General features: G+C 43.4%; 1 protein-coding gene across 1 annotated transcript in view; it reads left to right on the top strand.

The window, feature by feature from the left end:
* CDH23 (cadherin related 23) overlaps positions 1-25431 on the top strand; it is a 512093-nt gene extending 486662 nt beyond the window's left edge. Inside the window, exons 22-28 of the mRNA XM_084845647.1 lie at positions 2066-2173; positions 13555-13744; positions 14304-14449; positions 16043-16262; positions 18356-18508; positions 23251-23364; positions 25271-25431. Coding sequence (XP_084701773.1) covers positions 2066-2173; positions 13555-13744; positions 14304-14449; positions 16043-16262; positions 18356-18508; positions 23251-23364; positions 25271-25431 — 1092 coding nt within the window. The remainder of the gene's footprint in view (positions 1-2065; positions 2174-13554; positions 13745-14303; positions 14450-16042; positions 16263-18355; positions 18509-23250; positions 23365-25270) is intronic.
* The last annotated feature ends 1647 nt before the right edge of the window (positions 25432-27078 follow it).

Raw genomic sequence — 27078 nt, 5'->3', positions numbered from 1 at the left:
TCTATGTGGATGGCCATCACACATCTTGAGGAAGTGAAATTCCATAGTTTAACTATATGCTATGTGGTGAAGGACATCTGTTTATCTGTCCTGAACCTCCCACCACCCAGCTTCATTGGATGACCCCTGGGGATCTAGCAGGGCCAGCCCTACCATTAGGCAGAGTGAGGTCGTCACATCAGGTGGTAGATGCTGATAGGCGGTAGCAAGGTGTTGGAGGAGAGAGCTGAGTGTCAAGCAGCCTGCCCTGTGCAGCTGAGGATGCTGTTCCATTGTAAGTGTTGAAGAAATAGTCCAGTAGGCCTTTGCACATGGAACAGGAGAGAGCGCCATTTTATTCTTTGCCTCAGGCAGCAAAATGTCTTGGGTCAGCTCTGGGATCTAGTATTATGAAAGAAGCCTATCCATTTTCTCCACACCATGCATAATTTTATACACCTGTGTTATGTCTGCCCCTGCCCCTATTTTTTATTTCCCCAGGCTTCTAATTTCTGATGGGGGTTTTTTTTCCTGCTGTGGTTGTTTTTAGTGCTTCCTTGTTCTATTGTCAACTGTTGTTTTATTGATTTTTTTTTACTGGGTTTTGTAATCTATTGTAAATAGCTCTGGGCATTTTTGATTGAAGGGCAGTAAACATGAATTAATTAATTAATTAAAAGCATGATGTACCAATCCATTTTGTACTGGCAGATATTATGGAGAGAAAGGAATGATGCTATGGAGTGTTCATTTTCTGTAACATTCCCATAGCAACTGTAATATGTGCTCCAAATCATGGGGCCCAGTTTGCATGTAACAATAGGTCAGGGTTCCCCCAGAACACTGGCTTAGCTTTACATGAGCTGTGCTCATAAACACAAGCAGGTGCTGCTAAACAAACCATGGACCTTCCACCTGTGGTTTGTTTAGTACAGCATTCTCCAACCTGTATCGAGATGCGTTGGACTACAACTCCCAGTATTTCCTCAGCCATGCCGCCTGGGGGATGCTTGGAATTGTTTAACATTACGTACGAACCAGGAATTCTGGCTTGTCTCTCTCTTGACATTCCAGACTCATAAGCCAACAACAAAAAGATGGATTCAGCTATTGGGCATTATAGAAATGTAATAAATAAATAAAGCATGGATTATGTCTCTAGTTTGTTGGGGGAGAGACAAGCCAGAGTTCCCAGCTCGCACATAACACTAAAGCATGGATGGAATGGCCATCATTTGTTTAGCTGCTCCCACTTGCAACAGAAGTCATCAGGCAGCATGCACAAGCATGTTACTCATAAACAATAACCCAGGGTTTCCCTGGAACCCTGTCTTATTGTTATGTGTGAACCGGGCCCTTCTGCGTTAGGCTGACATATGATGGTACCACTGTGATGAAGTGCTATCATGTTTGACCCTGTAAATACTTTTGGTAAGAGGTAACAACACTGGTAGTAAACCATACTGTCAAAAGAAAAGGTGATGTATATGAGACTTAAACCCAGGCCTCACAAGTTTGGTCACGGAACAGAAATAACATGTAAGTTTTAAAGCCACAGTCCCCATTTCAAATACTCCCTGTGGTAAGAATATGCAAAGGAAGAATGTATTCATCAAGATTACTCAGCATATTATGAATAACCCAGGCGACAATAATGGAAGTGGCTCAGAGGTCGGGGGTGAAAGAAAATTAGTCAAATTCATTTATGGCTTGTGACTCATGCAGTTGTAGACTGAGGTGTCTGCACTATTGTCAGGAAGCCTAAGCACAACATTCTGAAAGCTTCCCTGGAGAGTGGCATCTCCTCTTCCAGAATAAACAATGAAGAATAAGCATTGGCATTGCCAAGTGAAATGTGGCTGGAGAGGCAGAGTCTTGCTAAAAAGCTATATTGTGTGTGACAGGGACATCAGCATGGACACAAGGAGGAGTCTTGTCAGACACTGTCATCACGTTCCTGTCTGGCATTTATAACCTGTAAAAAATATATATATATTTTAAGCCTGCTAGTCCAGGTATAGGAGTACTAAGGGAAGCTGGCTAAAATGTCTAAAGAGTCTCAATTTACAACTGTGATTCTTTTCAGGTAAATATCACTTTGCTGGACATTAATGATAACTACCCAATATGGAAGGATGAGCCATACTTCATTAATCTAGTGGAGATGACCCCCCCAAACTCTGATGTCACAACGGTATGTGTTCAAAATAATAAACACTCATCTTTTTCTGAAGTGCAAAATTCACTCAATCATTGTGTGTGTGTGTGTGTGTGTGTGTGTGTGTGATTTTCCTTAAAAGAAGTATATATGAAATAAAGAGTGGGATAATTGGAGCACACAGTCCAAGCAGGACCCTGCAAATATATGGCTCCTCAATGGCTGGAGCTCAGTGGTAGAGCCCATACTTTGCATGCAGAAAGTCTCAGTTTCAACCCCCGGCATCTCCAGGCAGGGCTAGGAAAGAATCCTGCCTGAAACCCTGGAGAGCCGCTGCTGCCAGTCAATATTGACAATACTGGGCTAGATGGACCCAGGGTCTGACTCAGTGACTGGGTTCTCATGATTGCATAAATCAGTGTAAATGTATTGTAATAATAAATAAGCCATGGTGGCTTATTTCCCTCCCCCACCACCACCACCACCACATGCCAGGGGGATTTGCGCAATTACCCTTGGCAATGCAGCTTGTTGTGTTGTGTGAACACAGTCAGCATAGCTTGTTGACATGGGTAGCAAGCAACCCAGAACCCTACAGTAGCCCATGAGTTCTGGGTGGCTTGTTACCCACAGCAACAAGCTACCCTAGCCAGGTTTGCATTACAGAACAAGCCATGCTGCCAAATCCCCCTGGCATGCACAGGGATTGGGGAATAAGTCACCATGGTTTATTTTCCCTCTGTGATTGTGCAAGCAAGGGCAGTGTAAGGCAGCTTCCTATGTTCCTATGCTGGCCCTACCTTACCAAATATACTCATGGACACTGGTCTGGTGCCCCATAGGGAGAAAAGCAGTTTAGGGGAGGGGAGTTTTCAGGAGAAAAAGCAGCTAGCAGGGGGATGGATAAGCATAGACACCACCTCAGCTTCTCCACTGAAGGTACTTTGCAAAGGAAAAGATGCTTTTGAAATAATGTTATATAGAACTGCAAGGTAGTGTGTCTACTTTGGCCTCATTCCTGACCTGGAACATCTCTGGTATACTGATGATTTGATTCCTGACTCCATTGCTCATCCTTTCATTTTGTCTCCCAGGACACCTCTAGACATAAGCCTCCTAGTAAGGCTACAAAACCATTGCTTTTCTGCTGTACGCTATTGACCATCAGGAGTTCTGGCACTTTTTTGATGTGGTGCATCTCCCTGTGTTCCCTCCACACTGTTGGCATGTCATTGCCCAGTGGGCAGCATTGTTCCCTCTCCTTTCCATATCCCTCTTGGTCATCACACACAACCCTTCTTCCAATGTTCTGAAGTGAGTGCTTTTTAGCACCTTGTTTTGTGTGTGTGTGTGTGTGTGTGTGTCCTTTTTCTTTCTTTTTAAGCAGCACTATTGCAATTTGTTTTAGGTTGTTGTTGTTTTTTTAAAGTTGATGGTTTTTAAAGAGTGCATGCAGCACAAGGCAAGAGGATTGCAGCTACGCTTACTTCCAGCTAATGGTTGCTTATGGTTAGGGTTTGGGTTGCAAGTCCCATTGATTTCAACTGATTTATAGTCTAGTCAGTTTCACAACTGGATCTAATCAGACAACCATATCTAGTCAGTTTCACAACTCCAAACCAGTTTGATTTCTTGTTAGTTGTGCTAAACATGATTATGGATCAGACTTGTGGTGCAGGACATGGAATGGCTACGAAACCAAACATTCATGGCAAGCAATATAGAAAAGAGACCATCTCCAGTGATCCTTCCAGGGGAAAGGGGTGCTTCCAGACAAGGCGGGGGGGGGGGATATCATCTTCCATTTGTAATTCTCTTCTGTTCATCCACTGCTGCTTCTGTCTTTTTCTTACCACAAAAAACAATTAAAATACATTGGTTTAGGAGGAAAAGACAGAATAGCTGCACAATGCCTTTTGATTGAGAACAATAGGAGCTGTCCACCTGGAATCACTCATCCCACCAGGCCTCAATCACACATTTTCCTATCCACACTTGAAAAGCGATTATGCTGCTATCGTGCACTTTCCCCCCTTAATGAATTTTCTGTGTTAAGAAAAAAGATGAAAGAAGCAGTGGAAAACACAGAAGGATTGGGATTGAAATGCTGTATCATCTGGATCTCCCTCCTCCCCCCTGTAAAATTGCATGAAGAACTCGTGGTGATGCACATTAAAAGCCATGTCTGGAAGCAACCCAATGCAGTGTGTCAGTTAGTGGTTTAAGTCAGAGACATCCTGGAAGCAATTTTCACTCAACCTTGCTGTGCAATCTTATACATGTCTACTCAGAAATAAGGCCCAGTGATTTTAATGGGACATACTCTCAGGATTGCAACCCCATTCTCTTAACTTTGGTTTTGAGGGGTTTGTTTGTGGTTGTTTACTGGTGATGTAAATGCATTTTGAATATGGGTAGAAGCATTCTCTTCTCCAGCTCTTACATGAATATAGTAAAATAGTGTCCGTTGATGGGATGTAGGAATCTTAGGTTCCACTGGCTTCTTAAACCCATTGTAGGGCATGATACTATAATTCAAATACAAATAAGTACTGAAGTCAACTGGCTTCTTAAACCCATTGTAGGGCATGATACTATAATTCAAATACAAATAAGTACTGAAGTCAATTTTCTATTGCTGTGGTAGTAAAAGTCTCCTGACAATATAAAAAAATTCATTTCCCTGTATAAGAGCCATCCGTGTGGTAGCAACATTTTATTCTGTGTGCCAAAACCTTCTTTTAAAAGGTTGTAGAAGTTTCAGAAGAGCGCACTAGATTAGTTGATTGTCCGTCACTAATGGCGATATCAATGAAAGTGCACTCCCACCCCTCTTCCTATTCCAGTGTTGTTTCCTGCATTATTACAGGTTAAATGCCTGAGCTGGATCCCTGATACAAGCTATGGCTCTCCCAAGGTTAAGATATAAACATTAATTGCAGTATACATTTTCATGGCTCTCCCTTCCTTTGAGTGGTGTGAGGCAAAGACTCTTCCCCCCCCCCCAAAGAAATATGTTACTATTATCCAGCAGTGAAGGATCAGTAGGAAGTGTGAGATGGTCAACTGATAGACTGCACTGCAGGCAACATGAGGCACAAATACACACACACACACACACACACACACAGGATAATACTTAAAAGACCAATATACATTTAAAAAAGAGTTATGATGCGTATATACTAAACAGAATCCAAAGGTTCTCAACTTATTACATAATTATTTGTATTATTTATTTATTGTACTTGTACCCCAAATTTCTACCAAAAAAATGGCACTCAAGGTGGCTTAAAGAAACAATTAAAATTGATTAAAACAATACATTAAAATACAATAAACAAACATAGTTACAAGGGAAAATGTTATTAAAAACAGCATCAAGCCCAACAGACCCACTTACAAGCCCAAAGCCTTCTTGAATAAAGCAGTCTTTACTTGGTGGCAGAAGGGCAGCAGAAAGGGAGTGTACCGAGCCTCCCTTGGGAGGGAGTTCCACAGCCTGGGAGCGGCCACCAAAAAAGCCCTCTCTCACATTGCCACCAAATGCACCTCCGATGGTAGTCTTTTGGGAAGGGCCTCTCCCAAAGATCTTAAGGACCAGGCAGGCTCATATGGGAGAACGTGGTCTTTCAGGTAGCCTGGTCCCAAGCTATGTAAGACTTTGTAGGTCATAACCAGCGCTTTGAATTCTGCCCAGAAACAGTTTGGTAGCTAGCGATGCTGTTGTAACAAGGAACTTGCGTGTTCCCTGTAACTTTAAAATTCAACACCAAATATTAAAAGGTGCAATCACAGAAGTACCGTTAGCACATGAAGTTTGTCAGGAATCTCTTGATGATGCTCTCTGCATGCCAGCTGGGGTGGAGTCCTCTGACATGACACAGGAGACTGTGTCAATTCTCAAATGGCAGAATAGCATTGCTATTGTCCCAACAGCACCATAGACAAGGCTAGTTGAGCGGGAGGTGACAAGGAGGCATGGCTCTTCTGTCATGGGGATGGAGACACTGGCTCCCCTGCCAGGAAGCCTGGATGTGTCAGGGGGTGGGATGCTTCCTTTTCTGGATTGTGGTAGCTGCTAGTGATTTGTCCATTGCCTGCTTCTGCCTGTCTTTATGCAGCTTAATGGCAGCAGCCCTGGCTAGAGCATCAGTGCAGGGAAAGCTCTGCCTGACTCCCAGCAATCCAAAGTACACTTTCCATGAAATAAGTCCTATTGCACCAAAAGGTGCCTACTTCTGACTAAACATAATGTAGGATCCAATGGTGCCCTACTGCTGGCAGTGAGCACTGTCAGTTCCCAGTGCACATGAGGCTGTCCCTGGTGGTGGCAGCAGCATACTTGCAGCCTCTACCACTGGCAGTGGCTATGTAGCGTTTCCGGGGGCAAGCCCCCAAACAACCAAAAACTCAAGTTTCTGGCAGGGGCAGGCCATGCCTTTCAGAAACTTGCATTTCTGGTCATTTGTGGGCCTGCCTCCGGAAGTGCTACATTGCTGCCACCAGTGGTGAGGGCCACATGTGTGCCGCCACCAGTGGGGCTGGCCACATGCACATCGGGGATCGGTGGTGCTCCCCCCAGCAGTAGGGCACCATTGGATCCTACCCATAGCTAGAATTTTACTATAAAGCTGCAGTCCTAGATCAGTAATAACTACTCACTTTTGTCTTTGCTTGTGAAGATGCAATGGGGAATAAGCCCTATATTATGTGCTTATTCCCCATTGCACCTAGGAAAAAGAAACCAAATGCACAGTTACAAGATGCAGAATACTTGGCTCAACAATATTACAAGTGAGAAGGATCTTGGAATTGTTGTAGATCACACGCTAAATATGAGCCAACAATGTGATGTGGCTGCAAAAAAAGGCAAATGCTATTTTGGGCTGCATTAATAGAAGCATAGCTTCCAATTCCCATGAAGTACTAGTTCCCCTCTACTCAGCACTGGTTAGGCCTCATCTGGAGTACTGTGTCCAGTTCTGGGCACCACATTTTAAGAAGGATGCAGACAAACTGGAGAGGGTTCAGAGGAGGGCAACAAAGATGATCAGGGGACTGGAAACAAAGCCCCATGAGGAGAGACTGAAAGAACTGGGCATGTTTAGCCTCGAGAAGAGAAGACTGAGGGGAGATATGATAGGGCTCTTCAAGTACTTGAAAGGTTGTCACAGAGAGGAAGGCCAGGATCTCTTCTCAATCATCCCAGAGTGCAGGACACAGAATAATGGGCTCAATTTACAGGAAGCCAGATTCCAGCTGAACATCAGGAGAAACTTCCTGACTGTCAGAGCAATACAGCAATGGAACCAATTACCTAGGGAGGTGGTGGTGGGCTCTCCCACACTGGAGGCATTCAAGATGAGGCTGGACAGCCATCTGTCAGGGATGCTCTGACTTGGATTCCTGCATTGAACAGGGGGTTGGACTCGATGGCCTTGTAGGCCCCTTCCAACCCTACTATTCTATGATTCTATGTGCAATATAGAACTACAGTTATAATTACGCTTCCAGCTGATTGTGGAAGAGCAATGCCTCAGCAGCCCCCAAAGGCCCTAATGTGGAAAGAGCCTTACATCCAGGATTAGTCCATTTCTTGAGAGTATCTTTTAGCCAAAGAGGGCACCACCACCACCACCACCACCACATATATGCCAGAGCTTACAAGGCTGGCAGTATTAACCCATCAGTTTGGGTGTGAACAAATACTTGTCAAAAGGATATAACTGTGCTTTATTTTTTTAATGTAATGACCAGTCCCTTTTGTTGTAAAGACCTGTGAATAGCTGGTAGCTGTTAACAATTATTATCTGTTTAATGCAGTTCAAGACATAGCCTCTGTTGTGTTGGTTATAAAGGGCTTGCAATAAAAGGAAAATGCAGAAGTTTAATCACAGACTTGGTATTTCAGGTAGTCCTCTGTGAGGGATGCTTCACATGTTACTTATTCCCAATGTAGTAATAAATACCCCAGTCTCAGCAGATCACATACACTTCCTTTAATACAGTGATCTTCAAAGTGTTTTTACAGGGGACACTTAACAGAGTTTTTCATTGAGAAAATGGTGGACAAACTACCCTGAGCAACATCTTGCCCATCACTATCAGTGCAGTGGAGTGTTTGTGTGTTCTTAGGTTGCACACTCATTTCATTAGGGGCAATGATGAAGTCAACAAGCTTGGCCAGTGCCCTGCAGGAACTGAGTGTACATTCCCCAGAATCCTCTGTGACACACTAGGGTTCCATGTAAGAAGTGTAAGGACTTGCCTTGGCAGACAAGTCAATGTACAAAAGGTTCCCTGAAAGATGTAGAAAAAGAGGTTGAAACCCCTGCTTTAATATATATTCATTTAGCCGAGGAGCGTAGAACCTCAGCCGGGGCGGCGGGGGGGAGAATCTGGCTCTTCAGGGATCCCAATCTGGCCCTCTGAGTTTTCTCAGAAGTCCATGCCCCTTTCACCCAACCACCATTGTTTGTTACTTCCTCGGCTTTTGAGCTGTTTTCCCCCATTCTAAAAGGTTGGAAAGACTTAGTTATTGGGAGTAAGAGCTAAAACTAAAAATATGTTGGTATTTTGGCCTTGCCCTGTGCGCCTTTAGCCCTGCCCACCATTGGAATGCAGCTCCCGAGAGCTTCTCCAGCATGGGATTTGGCCCTTGGGCTGAAAGAGGTTCTGCAGCCCTGATTTAGCCAATGGTGTAGTGGAGCCAGGGCTCACAGGGTGGAAGGGCCAGGACCTTTTGATTAGCAGAGGTGATGACATCATCTGTCAGGCCTCTCAGGCTTCCCTGTTCCTTCTAAGCATAGCTGAAATCCTCACAGTAGTTGGGTAGTTAATGTGAGTTTAAAGACAGACAGCGAGACACACACACATGGGGGGGCGGGACGGATGGATGGATGGATCAACACATCTGCCTGCATTTTTGGACTCTCCTTTGGGACATGGCTATGAGGACTGTCATGATGAGCATCTGCTCTTCAAAGCTGACCGCTACACCACTGCATTTAGCCATATGAAGATGGTCAGAATCACTGCAGCTTTTCCCACCAGTATTCTTTGGATTCTGCAGCACAAGGCTAGAATTTGTTCTACCGTCAGTGCCAGTAAAATGAACTCTGTGCCCTCCACTGTAGTCCTGAACCCTAATGTGATTGGGAAGGCATGAAATCACAGTTGGTGAACACGGTCCTTGAATTGCATACAGAGTTCCCATCCTTTGCAAACGTGACATGGCCTTTCCTTTTGTGTCTGCATGTGTGTATGTGTTGGGGGGGGGGGGGTTAAAGTAAAAAATTTGGCCAATTTCTACTTCCCCAGCCTTGCTTGCGACCTCCTTCAAGGACCTCTCTGAAAGGCATTGATTTAAAGCCTTTCAAATCCCTCTGGCAAAATAAAAGAGAGGGAGAGGGAGAATTATACTCCATCACACTAGGAGAAAAATGACGGGCGTGAAACAGAAAATAAATGAGGGGAAAGCGGAGAGAATCCACAAAATCATCAAACAAGAAAGGCTGTGTTTAAAAAAAAAAACACACCATAATGAAACATTAATCTTCTGGGGAGGAGGGAAATAGCAAAGGGCTCCAGTCCACGTTCACTGTATAGAAATTAACTCTCAGTTACCTTAACTGGCCTTTGAGCTCTCCCTCACTCCCCATCCATGAACAAGTGTTGTTTTTGAGTGCACCATCAATCTTGACACGGTTCTGGTTCCTTGTACTTCTGTTTCTGTTAGCAACTTGAAGCACAGTACTTTAATAACACATGAAATCATGCATGTGCTGATTAAATATAATTTATTTCTATGTAATTAAAATAATATAATGACTTCAAAAGTCCAAGTCTTCATTTAGAATTCCATTCATTTAGAATTCCAGCAACCAGTCAGTTTCCAGTCCTAGATGGTAAATTCAACCATCCTTTTTCCACCTTGAAGTGATTTTTTTCAATCTCCTTGTAGGACTTAGATTCTTTAAATATATTTTTGTTGTTGTCATTGTTTTATTAAATATATTAGTCATCTTTCTACAGGCAGACTATGGTCCTCAAGGTGACTTACAATATAAAACTACATAATAATTTAAAAGCATGACGGTCTAAAATGAGTTAAAATACTAAACAATAAAAAACAAGCAAATCAAAACCAGAACATCAGCAGCAATTAAAAAATTCAGATTAAGTTGCAGCTGGGGAGTTTTCAACAAAAGGTGGCCAGTAGAAGATGTTTATTGGTGGAACTCCCTGGTCAGGATATTTCACGTGGTAGGTGCCACCACAGAGAAGGCCTTACTCTGCATCTCCTCAGTTTCACCAGTACAGAATGGAACACAGAGCAAGGCAGCTCACAAAATCTTAAAAAATAGAAAGCTACATATGGGAGATGGTGTTTTGAAAGATTCCCAGAGTCCAGGCTAACTATCACATGTAAATGTGTCTCCTTTTCTTGTGAATGCTTTCAACGCATATTCAGAAGTCTTAAAAATGAATAATTAATTTTTGTGGATTTGGAAGCCATTGTTTTCCCCTTTAGGGTAATTTTTAAAAACAAAGCAAACCAGATCTGCAACCAGTCAGATCTGATTACATGGTGATACTGCTGAGGGCAAACAAAGCCATTTTTTTGTCCTCCCACTGAATTGGGGGTTGGAGGGTGGGGGGAGATGGGATCCTGAACAGTGTGTACAATCTTTCAGTGTGGCAAGACAGGGAGTTGCCTTGACAACAGGGACATGCTCATTTCCCCGCCCCCCACTGAGAGTGAGGGCAACGGGAGGGCTTTGTTTGCACTCTGTGATGTTGTAGCAAAAGCCAATTGGCTATATGGCGACATCACTCAGGGCAAAAAAAGCTCTCTCCCTGAACTCACTCTGAATGGGGATGGGATGCATCCTTGTTGCTAAGGCAACCAGGCTAAAGGGTTCCCTGTCCCCCTGACGCCTGCTTCCAAATAACGTATGGTTTGGGCGTCCTTTCTAGTCTAGTCTGGCTCATCTTTACTCTGAACATGGATCAAACCATTCAGCAAACCGTAGGGGTGTGTAAACCTCTGTCCAAAGTTGTTTGATGGAAAAAATGGGCTTGGGAACCCATCCTGGGTCTGTGACTTAGGGCTAAATCCCCCTTTATGACTTTAAGTTAGGGAATCATTTATCGGAGCTAACACCGTATTTCCATTTAAATAATATTAAGAATCTGGAGACCAGGACCAACAGGGTGACTGCCTTGGGCACCTAATTCTGGGGCAGTAAGCAATCCCCTGACGGTAGCACTGCCAACGGTGGCTGTATGGTGGTGGTGACAGTGGCAGAGGCCAGCATTGGCAGTGGGTCCTCCTAGCCGCAGCCACATGCCCCTCTGCTGCTGGAAGGGCCATGCACGGAGTGGCAGGCCAATGCCTCGCTCTGAGGTCTTCTCGGAAGGAGGCATTGGCCTGCCCAGCATTCCAGAGAGCTGTGCCAGGTGCTCTCTTGCTGGAGAATGCCTGGCACAGCTCTCCAGGGCATCATCTGCTCCCTCCCTCATTCTGAGAACCCCTCAAAGCTAGGCATGGAGCAGGGTAGGCTCTCTGGGAAGCCCTGCTGGCTGCTTCCCTGCTGTTGCAAATTCCATAGCAGAAAAGTGGCTGGCGAGTCTCCCCAGAGAACCCGCCCAGCAGCAGCAACCCCAAGGCCTCACTGCGAGGGGACCTTCCTCATATCAAGGCATTCTGGGTGAGATGGCCTTGGAGACTGCCTGTGCTGTGGCAGGCAACCCCAGGGCCAACAGAATCCTTGCTAGGAAGGACCCTTCACAGCAAGCAAGGCAGGCAGGTGGTGGTTGCCAGGGGGGAAGCCAGAAGAGTGGAGGATGGCAGGGGTCAGGGGAGGATGCATGGGGAAAGGAAAACAAAGAGGAGCCAACATGGAGGAAGCGATGGCAGCAGCAGCCAGGATGGTAGGGGAAGGGAAAGAGAACAAGAGGAGATGGTGTTGGTGTTACTGCCAGAATGCAGGTGGGTATGACGGAATTGGGGGGGGTGGCTGTGGGGGGGGCATAAGGCAAGGTGTAGGAGGGTAGTGGTGGTGGCAGTGGTGGCAGCTGCCATCAGGATGGGCAAGAGAGAAGTGAAGTTGGCAGCATGTGGGGCACCAAAATATCAACCTTGCCTAGGGTGCCAAAATAGGTCAAGATAGTCCTGCTGGGAACAGCACAGTTTTCACTCATGACTTAAAATCATAACTTGAAAAAGCTACCATCACTTAGAGATAGCTATATTTTAGAGTCATAAGTGACACGGATACACTCCCATATCTGAAATATGTGAAAATATAATATGAGATCTATCATATATGTATCAGTTTCAAAAACTGACCTGCTGTGAATTAAGTTAAGCTAGCAAACAGTTGGTATATTCAGTTAAGGCGGTCTTTGGTTGATTGGTTAGTTTGTTCAGCCTCACTAATTTAAATGTGTGTACATGTAAATTAATTGCATTATACAAATGAGTAGTATCCTTTAGTGATTGGGATAGAACTGATGATTTAGAGGGATTGTTCTAGAGCAGTGGGATTGTAACTCTGTGTGTGTGTGTGTGTGTGTGTGCACGCTGATGTGTACATGTGTGTGCTTTCTTAATTTAATGTTTGAGAAAAGAGACAATTATCGTCTAAAAAAGAAGGATTTGTAAAGAACATGTAAAACATTTCTGATGAGATCATGTAAGGTACTTCCAGGCGAAGCTTTTATTGCACAATTACCCTGCCTCATTCACATGATTGAACGGGGGGTCCAGACACCATCGTCTGCCATTTGCAGCCCTACCACATTGCCCCACCATTTCTTCCATCTTTTTTCTTGCCACAAAAAAAATCAATTACGGAGGAAAAGACAGAATATCTGCACAATGCCTTCTGATTAGTGCTGCTAGGAGCCGTCCATCCGGAAACACAGGCATCATAAGCACCTTAAACTATATGGCCTACCACCTTAGCTGATGTGTCACAGGCAGAGTGATTATATGCAGAACATTGATTTACTTGCTTTCAGTCATTGTATTTTGCTTGCATAAAACAAAATGTGGTGGTGCTGCCCCAGAAAAAGATGTAAAGACATTGGATTGGATCCAGATTTAGTCATACTCAGAGTAGACCCATTGTAATCAAGTTAGTCATGACTAACTAAAGTTCCACTGATTTCAATGGGTCTACTCTGAGTATGACTAAACCTCGATCCAACCCAGTTTCTTCAACTAGATCATATGTAGTGTGCTTAGGTGAAACAGAGCATGGAATCTGAGTGATGCTTTTATCCCCATTTTTTGTATTTCATGCTTCATTTTAGAGCTGGCTGCGCAGTAGACTAAAAAATGAAAAGGAATTTTTTTTTTTGTCTCCTCATATATCAATGTAGTATCACTCTCTTGATCTCTGTAGGTGGTAGCGTTTGACCCAGACCTGGCAGAAAACGGTTCCCTCGTGTACAGCATTAGACCACCAAATAAATTTTACAGTCTTAACAGCACCACAGGGAAGATTCGGACAACAGGGGTTGTGCTGGACAGAGAGAATCCAAACCCGCAAGAAGCTGAGCTCATGAGGAAGATTGTGGTCTCCGTCACTGATCGTACGCTTTCTTCAATTGCTCTATGCCTTTGTTTAAAATCAGTTAACTCTCTTAGTCTGCTGCTAAAAATACAAGATTAGCTTGCGATAGATAGATAGATAGATGGATGGATGGATGGATGGATGGATAGATAGATAGATAGATGACATTTCTTTACAGTGCATTAAATAATAGTCCCATAATACTTACATAGGAAGAGTAGCAACAACTATAGATTGGTTAAGGTTAGATAAACATTGCCTTCTAATCTCTTACCTGTACAGTTTATTTTAACTGTTGCGCTCATGTCCTGCTTGTGAGTTCCTGGTCAGCAACTGGTTGGCCACTGTGTGAACAGAGTGCTGGACTAGATGGACTCTCGGTCTGATCCAGCAGGGCTCTTCTTATGTTATCACAATGACATTTTCCAAAACCAAGACTTATTTCTCACTGAAAGTGAATTGTCAGTGAGTTACCCAAAGCCCTTTTTCCTTGGTGTAGGGAAGTTTGCTATGACAAATCTTAGAAACGTTGCTTCAGTGGAAAAGGATTAAGGCTGTGACTCTTCTGATCTCTGCAGGTGGGAGGCCACCATTACGGGCCACCAGTAGCGCCACTGTGTATGTAAACTTGCTAGATCTCAATGACAATGACCCCACCTTCCAGACCTTACCTTTTATCACTGAGATTCCTGAGGGTCTACCAGCAGGCTCATCCGTCTTCCAGGTGAATCTTCTCCTATCTCACTTTCCATTACAACCATACACAAAATGAAAGGGCTTTGAGAAAATGTGTTGGGCTATGTTGCAGACATGGGGATGAGTGGTGGTATTTTCTCCACTGCCATTTGATTACAGCAGGGGTGTTGAACCTCTTGCCCGTGGGCCAAATCCGGCCCACCTGGGATCCCAATCTGGCCCTCCAGGGTTCCCAAGATGGCTACACACCCTTACTGTTTCCCCTGCCTGCTGTTCATGTGATGGTTTTGTGTCGTTTTCCCCCCATTCTAAAAGGTTGAGATGCCTCTCCTAAGGCCGAGTTACTGGCAGAAAGAGCTTTCAGCTGCAATATGCTGGTATTTTAGATATGTTCTCCCTACCCCCTTTGCTTTTGGCCCCATCTACCACTGGAATGCAGCTCCCCCCCCCCCATTTCTCTGCCATTGAATTTGACCCTCAGGCTGAAATGGTTCAACACCCCTGGATTACAGCTTTTTATAAAGGCAGCATCCCATCCTGCGTGGGTTTTCAGACTACGTTGGGGTGGCAAATGGCGTTTCCTTCAGATGGCCACACTGACTATATCCCATACTATGTAGAAAAGCCAAGGGGGAGGCTGGGAGAGCTAGACACAGGGAGGACTATGAAACCCCTTGTGACATTTCCACATTGGCTCATCACTTTTCTCATAGCTGAAGGGGTTGGGCTCCCCTCCCTCCTAGTCCATCTCTTTCTTCTTAGTCTATTCAAGAGAAAAGGTGAACACCTTCTTGCAGTGGTGTAGTAGTAATTTTGACGTACAAGCAGACATCATGACAGTCCCCATAGCCACACCCCCAAGGAAAGTCCAGAAATGCAGGTAGCTATGTTGATCCATCTCTAGGGGTGTGTGTGTATTATATATGTGTGCATGGAAGAGCTACTCCCACCCCAGCTACTGTGAGGGCTGCTGCTAAGCTCAAGAGGGAACAGGGAAGCCCGAGTGGGGTGGCAGGTGACATCATCATCCTTGCTCATCAGAAAGTCCTGGTGCTTCCACCTCTGTGTTCCAGGAACCAGCACGGCCGGAGCCTCCAGTGCTGGCTCTGTTACTGCTTTGCTAAAGGTCTTTGGGGCAATACTGCCAGCATCTGTACCTAAGTTATTGAGAGAACTTGTTTCTAAATCAGAAATCATTATTTTGTAATCATTTACATCAAGAATGGTAACTGGCATTATGTGTCCTCATAGCTGTGCAGGCTTGGGCTAGAGTCTGTCTCCCATATAAGGGGAGGGATTAAAATGCAGGTGATATGCTGTAAAAAAAAACCCAGCTGTGGTAGCCCTTTAAAACATCTGCTGCATTTAACACCAAGTCTCTGGGAAATGAGCTGTTACTCTGTTGGGATCTAAGGCTTCTGGCTTCATCTAAGGCTTCTAAAGACCTAAAGCAGCCTTCCGCAGCCAGGCACCTTCCAGGTGTGTTGGACTACAACTCCCGTCATCCCCAGCCATCTAGAGGGCGCCAGGTTGGGGAAGGCTGATCTAAAGCTTCTGGCATCATCTTCATCAAGAAGAGCTCATCCCAACAGTTGTGCTTCACTTTTGCTTTCCGTCGTAGGTGCTAGCCATTGACCTCGACGAAGGCCTGAATGGTCAAGTGACATACCGCATGCAGGTGGGCATGCCCAGGATGGACTTTGTCATCAACAGCAGCACTGGTCTGATCAACTCCATAGCTGTTCTAGACAGAGAAAGGATCGCTGAATACTACCTGAGGGTAATCGCAAGTGACGCAGGAGTGCCATCCAAGAGTTCTACCAGCACTCTCACTGTCAGAGGTGACTGAAGGACTGAAACACTCTGCACATTATCACACTATTACTGCTGTCTCATGCTTAAATATGTTTTTAGTGTGGTGGATCCTCTAAACTTTGCTCAAGGATCTCTTGCCTCTTCTAATACTTCAGTTAATTTGCTGTCCATCAGCTAGGGTGGATCAAGTTAAGGGTGCCACATTTACTATGCATTTTGCATGTTGTGTTTACTAAGAAATGGAGAAGCCAAGCATGCAGGAGTGCCCAGTATCTTTGTCCTGAGACTGAGAACTTCTCTAGGTTTGTCCCTTTAGAGTTGGCTCAAGGACTGCACTGCTTTGAGACTGGAAAACTGCCCATGCAAAACAGCCGGGGGGAGGGGGAATGTGTGACTCAACTACAGATTAGAATTAAAAGTTCTACCTTCTTGAAGATGCAAGTTTTTATGCAAAAATCAAACCCCACTGTTGCATTAAGAGGTCGTGTGAGAAATCTTGAATGTGAATGATGTCACACCCAGCCCCAGGCAGAAGTTATGGTAGACATTTACCCCAGAAATATACAGAAGGGGCAGATACAGTTGGTATCTGTGAACTGGAAATTATTATTAAAGCAAAGTAAACCTCAACAATAGCTGTTGTTAATCATTAGTTCTTGCTCTTATTCTACAACTCCATCTTCTCACACTTATTCCCAATTGCTCTAACTGAACCTTACTCACTCCTCTCTCTCTATCGAACTCAACTATTTTTAACTGCCTCGAGTGTTGCTGTCTTTCTCAAGCAGCTCCCCACTCCATTCTAAAGGCCATAGACCATTACAAACCAGACATATAGCCGTGATATTCATGCTACCCCAGTGGTGTGAGAACTGAAGCAGCATGGAGCGCTACTGCATGGTCCCATGCTTTTGATGTTATCTAGCCGCATGGGAAGGAGTAGCTCCTATGCGACTAGAGTAATGTAAGAACTCATACTTTGAGGTTGGGTTGTCCATGCTCACTTCATAATGCTCTGAGTACTTATTTGTTATGTGTGTGGTTATGATGATGATACTAAAGAAAGTTGGATAAGATCCAAAAAGATTTGGATGGTACTATTTATTGGACTGACACAGTCACTCGGGTGAAAGGTATAATCTGAACCACTTTGTGTACTGTTAGTTCATGTTTGGTTTTTTTTAAAATGATAATCTCTTTTTAAGTTTTGCACAAACCTTAAAAAGTGACTGGTTTAAGATGCTTTTAGGATCTAGAAAAGCTAATCTATTATCCGTTTGGGGAAGACTTTCTCTTCTCTCAGTGCTTTTTGCCATACGCCAATGGAAGGAAGTCTCTTTTATTTATTTGTTTGTTTGTTTGTTTATGGTCCAATTCCAAAAGTTCACTGAGCGAATTACATGAACTAAAAGAATAAAAACACAGTACATGATAAATAAAATGAGGACAGGAAATGTATTTATTTACAACATTTTTACCCTACTCTTCAGCCAAAAAAGGGTCCCTGAGCAAAGATCAGTAATAAGGCACTCCCTGCCCTCAGGCTTACAGTTTAAAAGACATGACACAAAAGGAAAGGGGATTGGGAGGGAGGAGGAAAAAAGCAAAACTCCAGCACAAGTTCTTAGTTTCAAAGTGCAATATAAAATATATAAAAGCAGCTAAGACGCCTGGGAGAAGAGAAATGTCTTTAGATTCAGATATATAAGAATAAGATCTCTTTATGTATTGTGATGAGCTATATTTATATAGCTTATCTCATAGCTGACAATTGTCTAGAATGGGAAATGCTCCTAACTGTTACATATTTATTACTTGGGAATTCCCCTGCCAATTCTGCCACTTCCTTCCAAACCCTTTGCCAACTTGCTGTATTGCCCGTACTGGTTTGCTTGTCTCTTACTTCCCTGAATTGGTTTGGGGGTTTTTAGGAGACAGACAATGTGGCGTAGATCTGATCCCTAGTCAAATCCCGATGGGTGTCCAAATGATAAGACAGTAACAGTGGAATAAACCAGTGGCTGACTTGTAGCAGCAGCTGACACCAAATCTTTTAAGAATGTTAGGTAGTGCCTGGGGCATGGCCCAGAGTCAACCTTGATCAAATTCTCTCTTGTAGTTTTAGATGTGAATGATGAGAACCCCACCTTCTTCCCGGTGGTCTACAATGTGTCACTTCCAGAAAACATAGCTCGTGATTTCAAAGTGGTGCGCCTGAACTGCACCGACGCAGACGTGGGTCTTAATGCCGAGCTCAGTTATTTCATCACAGGTAATCCAACCTTTCTGGGAGCCTCACTACTGATAAAACATTTGGAATTAGAAGCCACTTAGTTCATAAGCAATGCAGAATACTGATCAATCCTTACTGCTATGTTTTTCTTTCTTTTTCTTTCTTCCAGATTTATAGCCTGCCCCCAAAGGCTTGGGGTGGGTGACATTGAAAAGGCATAAAATCCTATTAACACGTAATAAAAATAGGCTAACTCTTGGTTGATTAAAGGCTCAGTCCCTCTCCACACTCTCCCCTTAACTCCATTCAGCAGGAACCATCACCCATTTCTTCTCCTCTTCCATCTCTTACAAGGTAGAGCTCCTTCACTCCTCCACTCGCCGCCATCCTTACTGGGAGTGGGTCATGGCTGTCCCATTTCCACTTTTCTAGCTTGACACCTGGGGAAGCAACTCTTCTTTAGTCTGTTACCACCCTCCTTTCCCACTAGGAATGTGTGGTGCGGAGTATTGGTGCAAAGCAGTGTGGGGAAAATGTATGCAAATATGACCGCCAAACGGGCTGTTCATCCTGCTGTTAGGTTTGCAAGGCTAATTTGCATGGGGATTTGCATATGTTTTCCTATGATGCTTTACAAACGATAGCAGTGCTGTTTTGGGTTGTTTGCTCCTGAGAATTATCTATGCTTCATCAGACTGAAAGAGTCATCAGCTGCCTTATGTATGTCGAATGTGGATATGACAGTTTGAGGAAGGCATTGTGGCTGAACTCATTTGCAGTGTTTGGTGAAGTGTAGCCAGGTATGTTATATTCTGATGTAGACATTGGCTTGAAAATAGGCCCTCAACCACTTTATAAAGAACTACTGCTGTAGCAGATATGTTCAGGACTGTGTCTGCATAAAAGAGCTACTGTCATAGCAGATATGTTCAAGATTGTGTCTGCATTTTCTTTTGGGGGTTTGTATGTGATTCCAATTGCAGAATAGGTCAACCAGCTATATTAGGCCACACTTCCAAGAGGCATCCAGTAATAAGATGATAGACATTTGATATATCCCTTCTTAAGCAGGGTTCTTTCCATGATTGGACTGTTTGTCCAACTGCTCATGATACCTTATCTTATATGGAGCACAGCACATCTAGCTGATAGGAGCGCAGGCTGAAATTCTCCCTTTTTGATGGTAAACGCTAGGGAGTAAGCCACCTTTCTACCACTTGCTGTTTCATTTTGATTTATACATTTTAATCAATAATGTTACAAACTTTTATTTCTTCATAGAGGTATTTGGCAATTAGTATAAGATAAGCTTTGCAAGATCTAAGCTGCTGTATGAAAGCAGAGCTTCTTGGAAGACCTCTGCCATTCTGCAGGTTGATTAATGTATTGAATGAATCATGACCAGCTTTTTAAATGTAGGGCATGACCTAACCAGTTAAGCAGTTTTAAGTCCCAGTGATGTCAGTGGAAGAGATTTATCTTTATGTATGTGATTCTGGCCTCCCCAACCTGTGACGCATCAAACTAAATGCAGCCTAGGTATTGCGGCCTGACATGTGGTTGACAGTCCCACCATGCTTTTACAGTTTCTAGTGAGTAGCAAAAATGAGCTGCTGTACATGGCTGGTGGGATACTTCCACTTGGTTCGTCAGAAACTGGGCAGGCCTGTGATCTCTCTTTCATTGAAATCAGTGGGACTTAAAAGTACACGTGCTTTTTATCCCGCTGAAATCAATTAGATATAAAAGTATTTAATTTTGGCTGGATCTTACCCTACACAAATAAGGGTGCGATTGCCTGGGGCATGCTGGGAGTTTCAGGACTTTTTTCTGTCTAAATATGCACCCTAAGTGTTCTTTGTTGGGTCTCATTTTAAGAGAAAAATATTACCAGCTGGATCAAAGTAGCACTGGGCAACTAGACATGTATTATTTCCATTTAAGGCTCCAAAAGTTGCCCATTCTCGCCCTCTGCTGCCCAGAATCCTGAATGGCACCTTAGATCTTTGTTGTACCATTCATTCACTTCTTTGTAGAGCAATTCTCCACCCTATTTGTGGGCAGAGAAACTGAGGGATAATTTCACCAAATTTCTCCAGGGGAAGGAGAAATTCTCCAACACTTTCTCAGAGGTCAGGGTCACCATTGACAAGGGTTGTAGCTAGGGTTGTCCGCCATGGGGAAATCCAATCCTTTGGGGACCCAACGGATCTCCACAACACCCCCAACTCAGCTTGTATTTGCAAGCCAAGCCTCAACCTGGAAAATTTATCAGGGTTTTTTTTATTTGCGCAAATCGTGATTTACACAAAATCATGGCCTTAAATGGTGTAATTTGCACAAATTAGACCATTCACGCCTCAGTTTTGCACAAATTGCACTATTTACATCCCAAATTTTGCACAAATCATGATTTGCACAAATAAAAAAATATCCTCGAAAAATCCGTGAGCTGGCCCAACTTGTTGCATGCCAAGTCGGGCCAGCTCGTGGATAAGCGAGCCAGAGTCCAGCGGGCCGAGCCAGTGAAAACTCACCAAGCTCCAATGCTCAGATGGATTCCTCCAACATCCCTACTTGTAGCACAGCTTCTTTCTTTTTTCCCCTAAAGGTTCTTTGTTTTTGTTTTTTTGCACTGCCACTGGAAGTGGCAACAGCACCAACTGTGTTGGCAGCCTGGCCCCCATTTTGCATCCTCCACCATACCCCATACCAAGCATCAGTCCAGGGCATGGAGGTGGGGGGAAATGCAGCCACCACAAGAAATAATGGTGAAGAAGATTTGGAGAAAAGTTTGAGAAGTGGCCTTTTATTTCTAGAGGTGTAAGTAAAGAACAATCTCAGGACTTTTCTGAGAAAAAAATGTATTCTGAGAAATTTTGGGTCAGCTCTAGTTGTCATTCTTCAGCACCTTCCCCAGGGTCTTCCAATTTCTGAGGGGTGACTGTGGATACATCTTGTCTCTAATGTGTAGGTGCCGGTAACTGCTCCTTCTCTGAAAGCCTGTAGCAAGTGTGTGTGTGCATGAGCGGAGTTGGGGGGGTGCGGTTTATCCAGCTCCATGGAAGAGCTGGAGCTATTACTGGGCCAAAACTGACCTCCAATTTCCTGAAAGTTTTCTTCCCCCATGGAAAAAGGCTTCCATTTTCCTGCCTCATTCTCAGGGCAGGAAATTTATGATTTATTTTGAATTTATTTTGGTGGTGTTTTTGACCTTACCTAATCATTGTGAGGTGGCCGAGGGTACTATCTGTGTTTTTCTTTCTATTACACATCTCTCCATTGCTCTACAGTCTCCCAGGCTGCCTGCACTTCTTGATCTGAAAAAGCCCTATCGGAGGCTTCCCCTCAGTAGGAAGTGCAGGAAGCCAAGGAGGCTTCAGGCTGTCAGAGAGATGATTGTTCAGTGAAAGACAAGATGTTCACGCACACTCCTCAGCCACCTCATCAGTAAGGTAAGCCCAAGAACCCTGAACCAAACCCATAAGAATTTCTCCAAATTTTCTTTCTTTCTTTCTTTGAATTTCTTTTCAAAAACAATTCATTTTCTGCCAAATTTAATGAGAATGTTCAAAAACTATCTGGGAGGAATTTTTGACACAGCACTACTTGTTTATGTCTTTCTTGTTCTATAGTACATCTTCACAAAGTGCATAGTTAAACTATGGAATTCGCTGCCACAGAATGTAGTGATGGCCACCAATTTGGATGGCTTTAAACGGGGTTTAGACAAATTCCTGGAGGAGGAGAAGACTATCAATGGCTATTAGTCCTGATGGCTGTGTGCTACTTCCAGTACCGGAGGCAGTGAGCCAATGTGCACCAGTTCCTGGGGAACATGAGTGGGACAGTGCTGTTGGACTCGTCCTGCTTGTGGGTTCCTGGTCGACAGCTGGTTGGCCACTGTGTGAACGGAATGCTGGACTAGATGGACTCTTGGTCTGATCCAGCATGGCTCTTCTTATGTTCTTATAGTAAATGGAGAAATGCAAGAATCAAGATACAATTTTGTCCACGGCAACATAAATCAATACACACACACACACATATCTTTAAAATGGTTTGGGGGTACAAATAGGGGATGCATCCACACAATCCACTCTGAACCATTCATTAGCTTTAAGTTGCTTTAAAGCTCATAGGGTGCAATCCTATGCATGTTTAGACAGAAAAATGTCCTACAACTCCCAGCATGCCCCAGTATGAGTTTGAAGCTTTGATAATGAGACTCTTTGTGATGTTTATTAGCATAAAGCTGTTGCTGACATTTTTTTGTGTACAGATGTACAGCAATCAAAGCTAAATCGGTAACCGAGTAAAATGACATAGGGTAAAAAGATAGTGGGTTGAAGTGCTGAAGATTTAAAAATCTAGAACAACCTTTTAAGTGGTGTTGGGGCATGTAATTCTGCAAGCTTTATTTGTCACATTTGTGAAACATCGTAGACTGTATTTGGATGTGCAGAGTGATAGTGTCAAATCCTACAGTTGTGCCTAGCTTTGGTATACCCACACCTGTGTATGCGTATGCATGGAGGAAGCAGGATTATTTTTCATGTGGTTTACAGTACACTCCTATACGTACATGTTTACTTAGATGTAAGGCTCATTGAGTTCAATGGGGCTTATACCCAGCTAGGGGTATATAGGAGTGCAGCCTTAATTTCTCAGTATCTTAGTTTTACAACGCATATTTCCTAAAAAAAATGTGTGTGTATGTTCAAATCTATGTCTGTCATTCTTCTTTAAAGTAATTCTTTTCTTCTTTTTTCTTTCTGCAGGTGGGAACCAGGATGGAAAGTTCAGTGTTGGCTTTAGAGATGGGGTAGTTAGAACAGTAGTCAACCTGGACAGAGAAACCATGCCTTCCTATACGCTCATCCTAGAGGCCATTGGTAAGGGTTTCCTCTGGAGTACTTTTGTTTCAGTTATCCTAAGCAACTGATGTGTATTCCATTCTGCCTCATTTGGAGGCAATGGAAGAAGGAACTGTATACGAAGGACCTATACAAATTAATAATACAATGTTCTGTTACAATTTCTAAACTTTTCATCTCAATTCCATTAGTAAATCTCAGTCTCCATATGGAGCAAATGGCTTTTATTGAGCAGAATGGAGTTTGTTAATCATCTTCAGTTAATCCTGGGCTTTCCATGCATTTTAATCTCATGTTCTCGAGAGGAACCCCATTGTAGCTTTGGACAAGATGGAGATGCTGTGTCATATTAGCTTGTTAATGAAAATACTCCCAAGCATACTATGTAATGAAGTACAGTCAATCAATCTGAATGTAGATTAATTAGGGGTGCAATCGTATTCATGTATAGACAGAAAAAGTCCTATAACGCCCAGCATTCCCCAGCATAGACCTTCTTTTGATCACAAAGATTATTTTCTAGGTAGCATGCACTTATGAAAGATTTGACATTATTTAGAACGGAATATAATTGGTAGGATTATACATCTTCAGTGAGATTTATAATTCTACAGTTTCATACTGATGCTTTGCACATGAGAACTGATTTTTTAATAGGCTTTTCAATAAAGCTGAAGCAAAAAAACTGTAAAAAAATTGCAATGAAAATGTAAATTGGTACACTGCAAATGTAAACATTCGAACTGTGAATTTTTAAACACGCACTCCATCCTTATTTTTTGCTTCTATGCTTTTATAGAAGTGTCTCTCAATTATTTTTCTAAAGGTTCAGAGATCTGTATTTTGCTTAGACACCCAGTTCTTAGCACGCACAAAAATACATTTCCAAAAGTAAGAACTGAAAGTTCCAAAACCAGAGACAGAACTTTGAATTCAAAGGTTTCCAAAATCTGAAACTGAAACACATTTGAGTTTTAAAAAACTGTTAATTTTGTTTCTAATTTTGAATGATCTCTGACTTTTTCCTTTATCACCAATCAAAACTAAGGAGATTATACCAGTTTCCTTTTCTTTATTTAAAGATGCCCAGTGCAGAAAATATACACTTCGAATCATATAGATGGCTAGGGTGGGAGAAACATTTCCTCTATCCATGTTCAGTAGTGATTCTTCAAGCACTCCCAGCTCTGGAATATGCTTTTTAGCAGTCTAACAGTGGGCACTGTAGAAGATCTAACATGCTAACATGTGGAAGAAAGTCTAGGGGCTTGTGAATTGTAGTGTGCATACAAGTTCTATGTTCATCCATCAACCCAGCCATTACTCATATGCCTTCATGATGCATGTGACAGTAAACATGCATTATGCAAATCAATATACAATAGGCATATCTGCTGCAGGTGTTAAACAAATAAACTCGTATATTGTAAGTGAATCTACTTAAAATCTTGCTTGAAATGCAAAATAACCCCAACAATTTATAGTGGAGTCAAAACAACATATCCACCAGACAGTACCACCATCCTGTGGCATCCTTGTTGGCTGCATTCTGTCCTTGGTGATATTGTTCACTGGCATCGCAACTGGAAGATACCCTAGTAAGCCTCAACTAGTTATAGTCATATACTAGTTAGAGTCATAAAAGTTGGGCCCAGCCCCAAATGAAAATCCAGCAAGAAGAGAGTAGACATCTGGGACTACTGGAGTATGGTGGCTCTCCAGCAAGTGGGAGCTCAGAAATGAATTGGGATTTGGGATGGGGGGATGGGTGGAATGATTTGACAAATGCGTGTAGACCAAAGAAGATAAGATGATGTCTGGAAAAGTTTTGCCCTGTTTGCTTTGGTGTTTCTTCCATTTAGTCAGTAGAATTTACTTTTTTTCTGAATGTTAGGAAATTACATGGACCACTTTGTTCTCACAGATAATGGCCCCACAGGGAAACGGAGGACTGGGACAGCTACCATACATGTCATTGTGCTGGATGTTAATGATAACAGGCCAATCTTCCTTCAGAGCAGCTATGAAGCTACTGTTCCTGAAGATATCGCAGACTACAGCAGCATAGTACAGGCACGTTACTAAACTTTTCTTTTCGGTAGGATCCACTTGGGGGGTGGAGGCCGGGGAGGGGGAGGGGATGGAAGGAGAAGAGAAGAAATATACTTGGCTACTCTCACTGCATCCCAGTGAGCCATATCTCTGTACCTGGATTTTACTATGGCATGTACTTTGTTGTAATTAGTAGTCACTTCCTCTGTTATTGAAAAGTCTAAGTACAGGAAACATGGCAATTTAAAACAAGTAGCAGCAAGGAAATCTGGAGAGGCTGAGATGAAGAAAATTAGGAATATATGCAATAACATCACTGAGAGTGTGTGTGAGAGAGTAAGAAAAAACAAAAAGAAAGCTAGCCAGCTTTGGGAAAGAGAGTTAAGTAGCTGGGACATCGACCACAGAGCTAACTATGCTGAAACATGGAGACCACTGAGTCGCAGAAGCATAGATGGCATTAAGGATTTTCTCTTAGTGTGATGACTGAATAGGCCCCTGACATTTGCTTACGGGCTGTACTGAGTCAGGCAATGTCTGCAAAGCCAGCTTTTGACTGTAAGAGCATGTGTATAAAGCAGATGCGTGAGCATGTGTATAAAGAACAACGCTGCTTTCAGTTCAGCTTCAGGGCCTTTCTTGACAAGGTGTATATGTGGGATCATGTGCATAAAGCAGCTCTAGGGAAGAAATTGGGAGAGGAGAACTTGGAGTCTCATTTTTTGTTTTTGTTTCCTTCTTTGAAGCTAGCCCTCAGTGGAACGAATGGCAGAGGGAGCGGGTGAATGAATGCATGCATTCACACAGTTTCTATGGTGTTTCCAGCTTCTCTTCAAAACCAAACATTTTCTCTGTAGCAAGCTCAGAGGAGGGTTCACAGCATGCTCTGAATTGGCTTGTTTTTCCCCTGGAATTCCCCTCTCTAGTCTGCCAGAGATATAGTGAGGTGACTGGGTTTTGTTCCATCACAAGGAAATTTTGTGCAGGAGGACAACTATGTTATGTGAAAAGTCTGGAATAATATGCTCAGGGTTTTAGTGGTCTGGAACAAATATTGCCTCAGGATACCTAATCTACACATGCTACTAAATCTGAAACTATCATAGAAAGTGAAGAAGCGGCTGCAATGGCTTTGTAGAGCTCAAGGGTTTCTTGTGGCAAGAGAATCTGTGATACCTCATCTGTGATTTAGAGGAGCTTCTAAGTACAGAGCACCCCATGTTGCTATCACTTTGATTGCTTCTTGACTCTTGGTATTCACAGAGAGTGAGCACACCCATCTGCCATCCTCTATGCACCGAGCTAAGTAGCTACTGCACTTCAGTCTTAGCCCATCATATTACCAGTTCCAAGGACAGGCAGAAGAAGTACTTCTCAGCTGCCTAGCAACCACCCGACAGGCTCCTCAACTCAGATGATCCCTGCTGCCCATTTGTATCCAATCCCTCTTCCAAGGAGCTCAAATAACACCTACAAGGTAGCTTTAACTAAGAGATGGTGCCTCACCAGGCTTTGAACCAAGACTCTGCTTGTTACTTTACATTTAGTCTCCACGCTGAGGTGGGGAACCTTTGGCCCTCCAGATGTTGTTGGACATCTGTTGCATTCCCATCATTGCCTTGCTGTCTGGGGCTGATGGGAGTTGGAGTACAACATCTGGCACGCCACAGGGTCTCTGCC

Source organism: Heloderma suspectum, chromosome 3 (genome assembly GCF_057233095.1).
Source record: "Heloderma suspectum isolate Gila_16-S chromosome 3, 16-S_ref, whole genome shotgun sequence".
NCBI classification, from domain to species: Eukaryota; Metazoa; Chordata; class Lepidosauria; order Squamata; family Helodermatidae; genus Heloderma; species Heloderma suspectum.
This window is presented reverse-complemented; position numbering and strand designations above follow the sequence as displayed.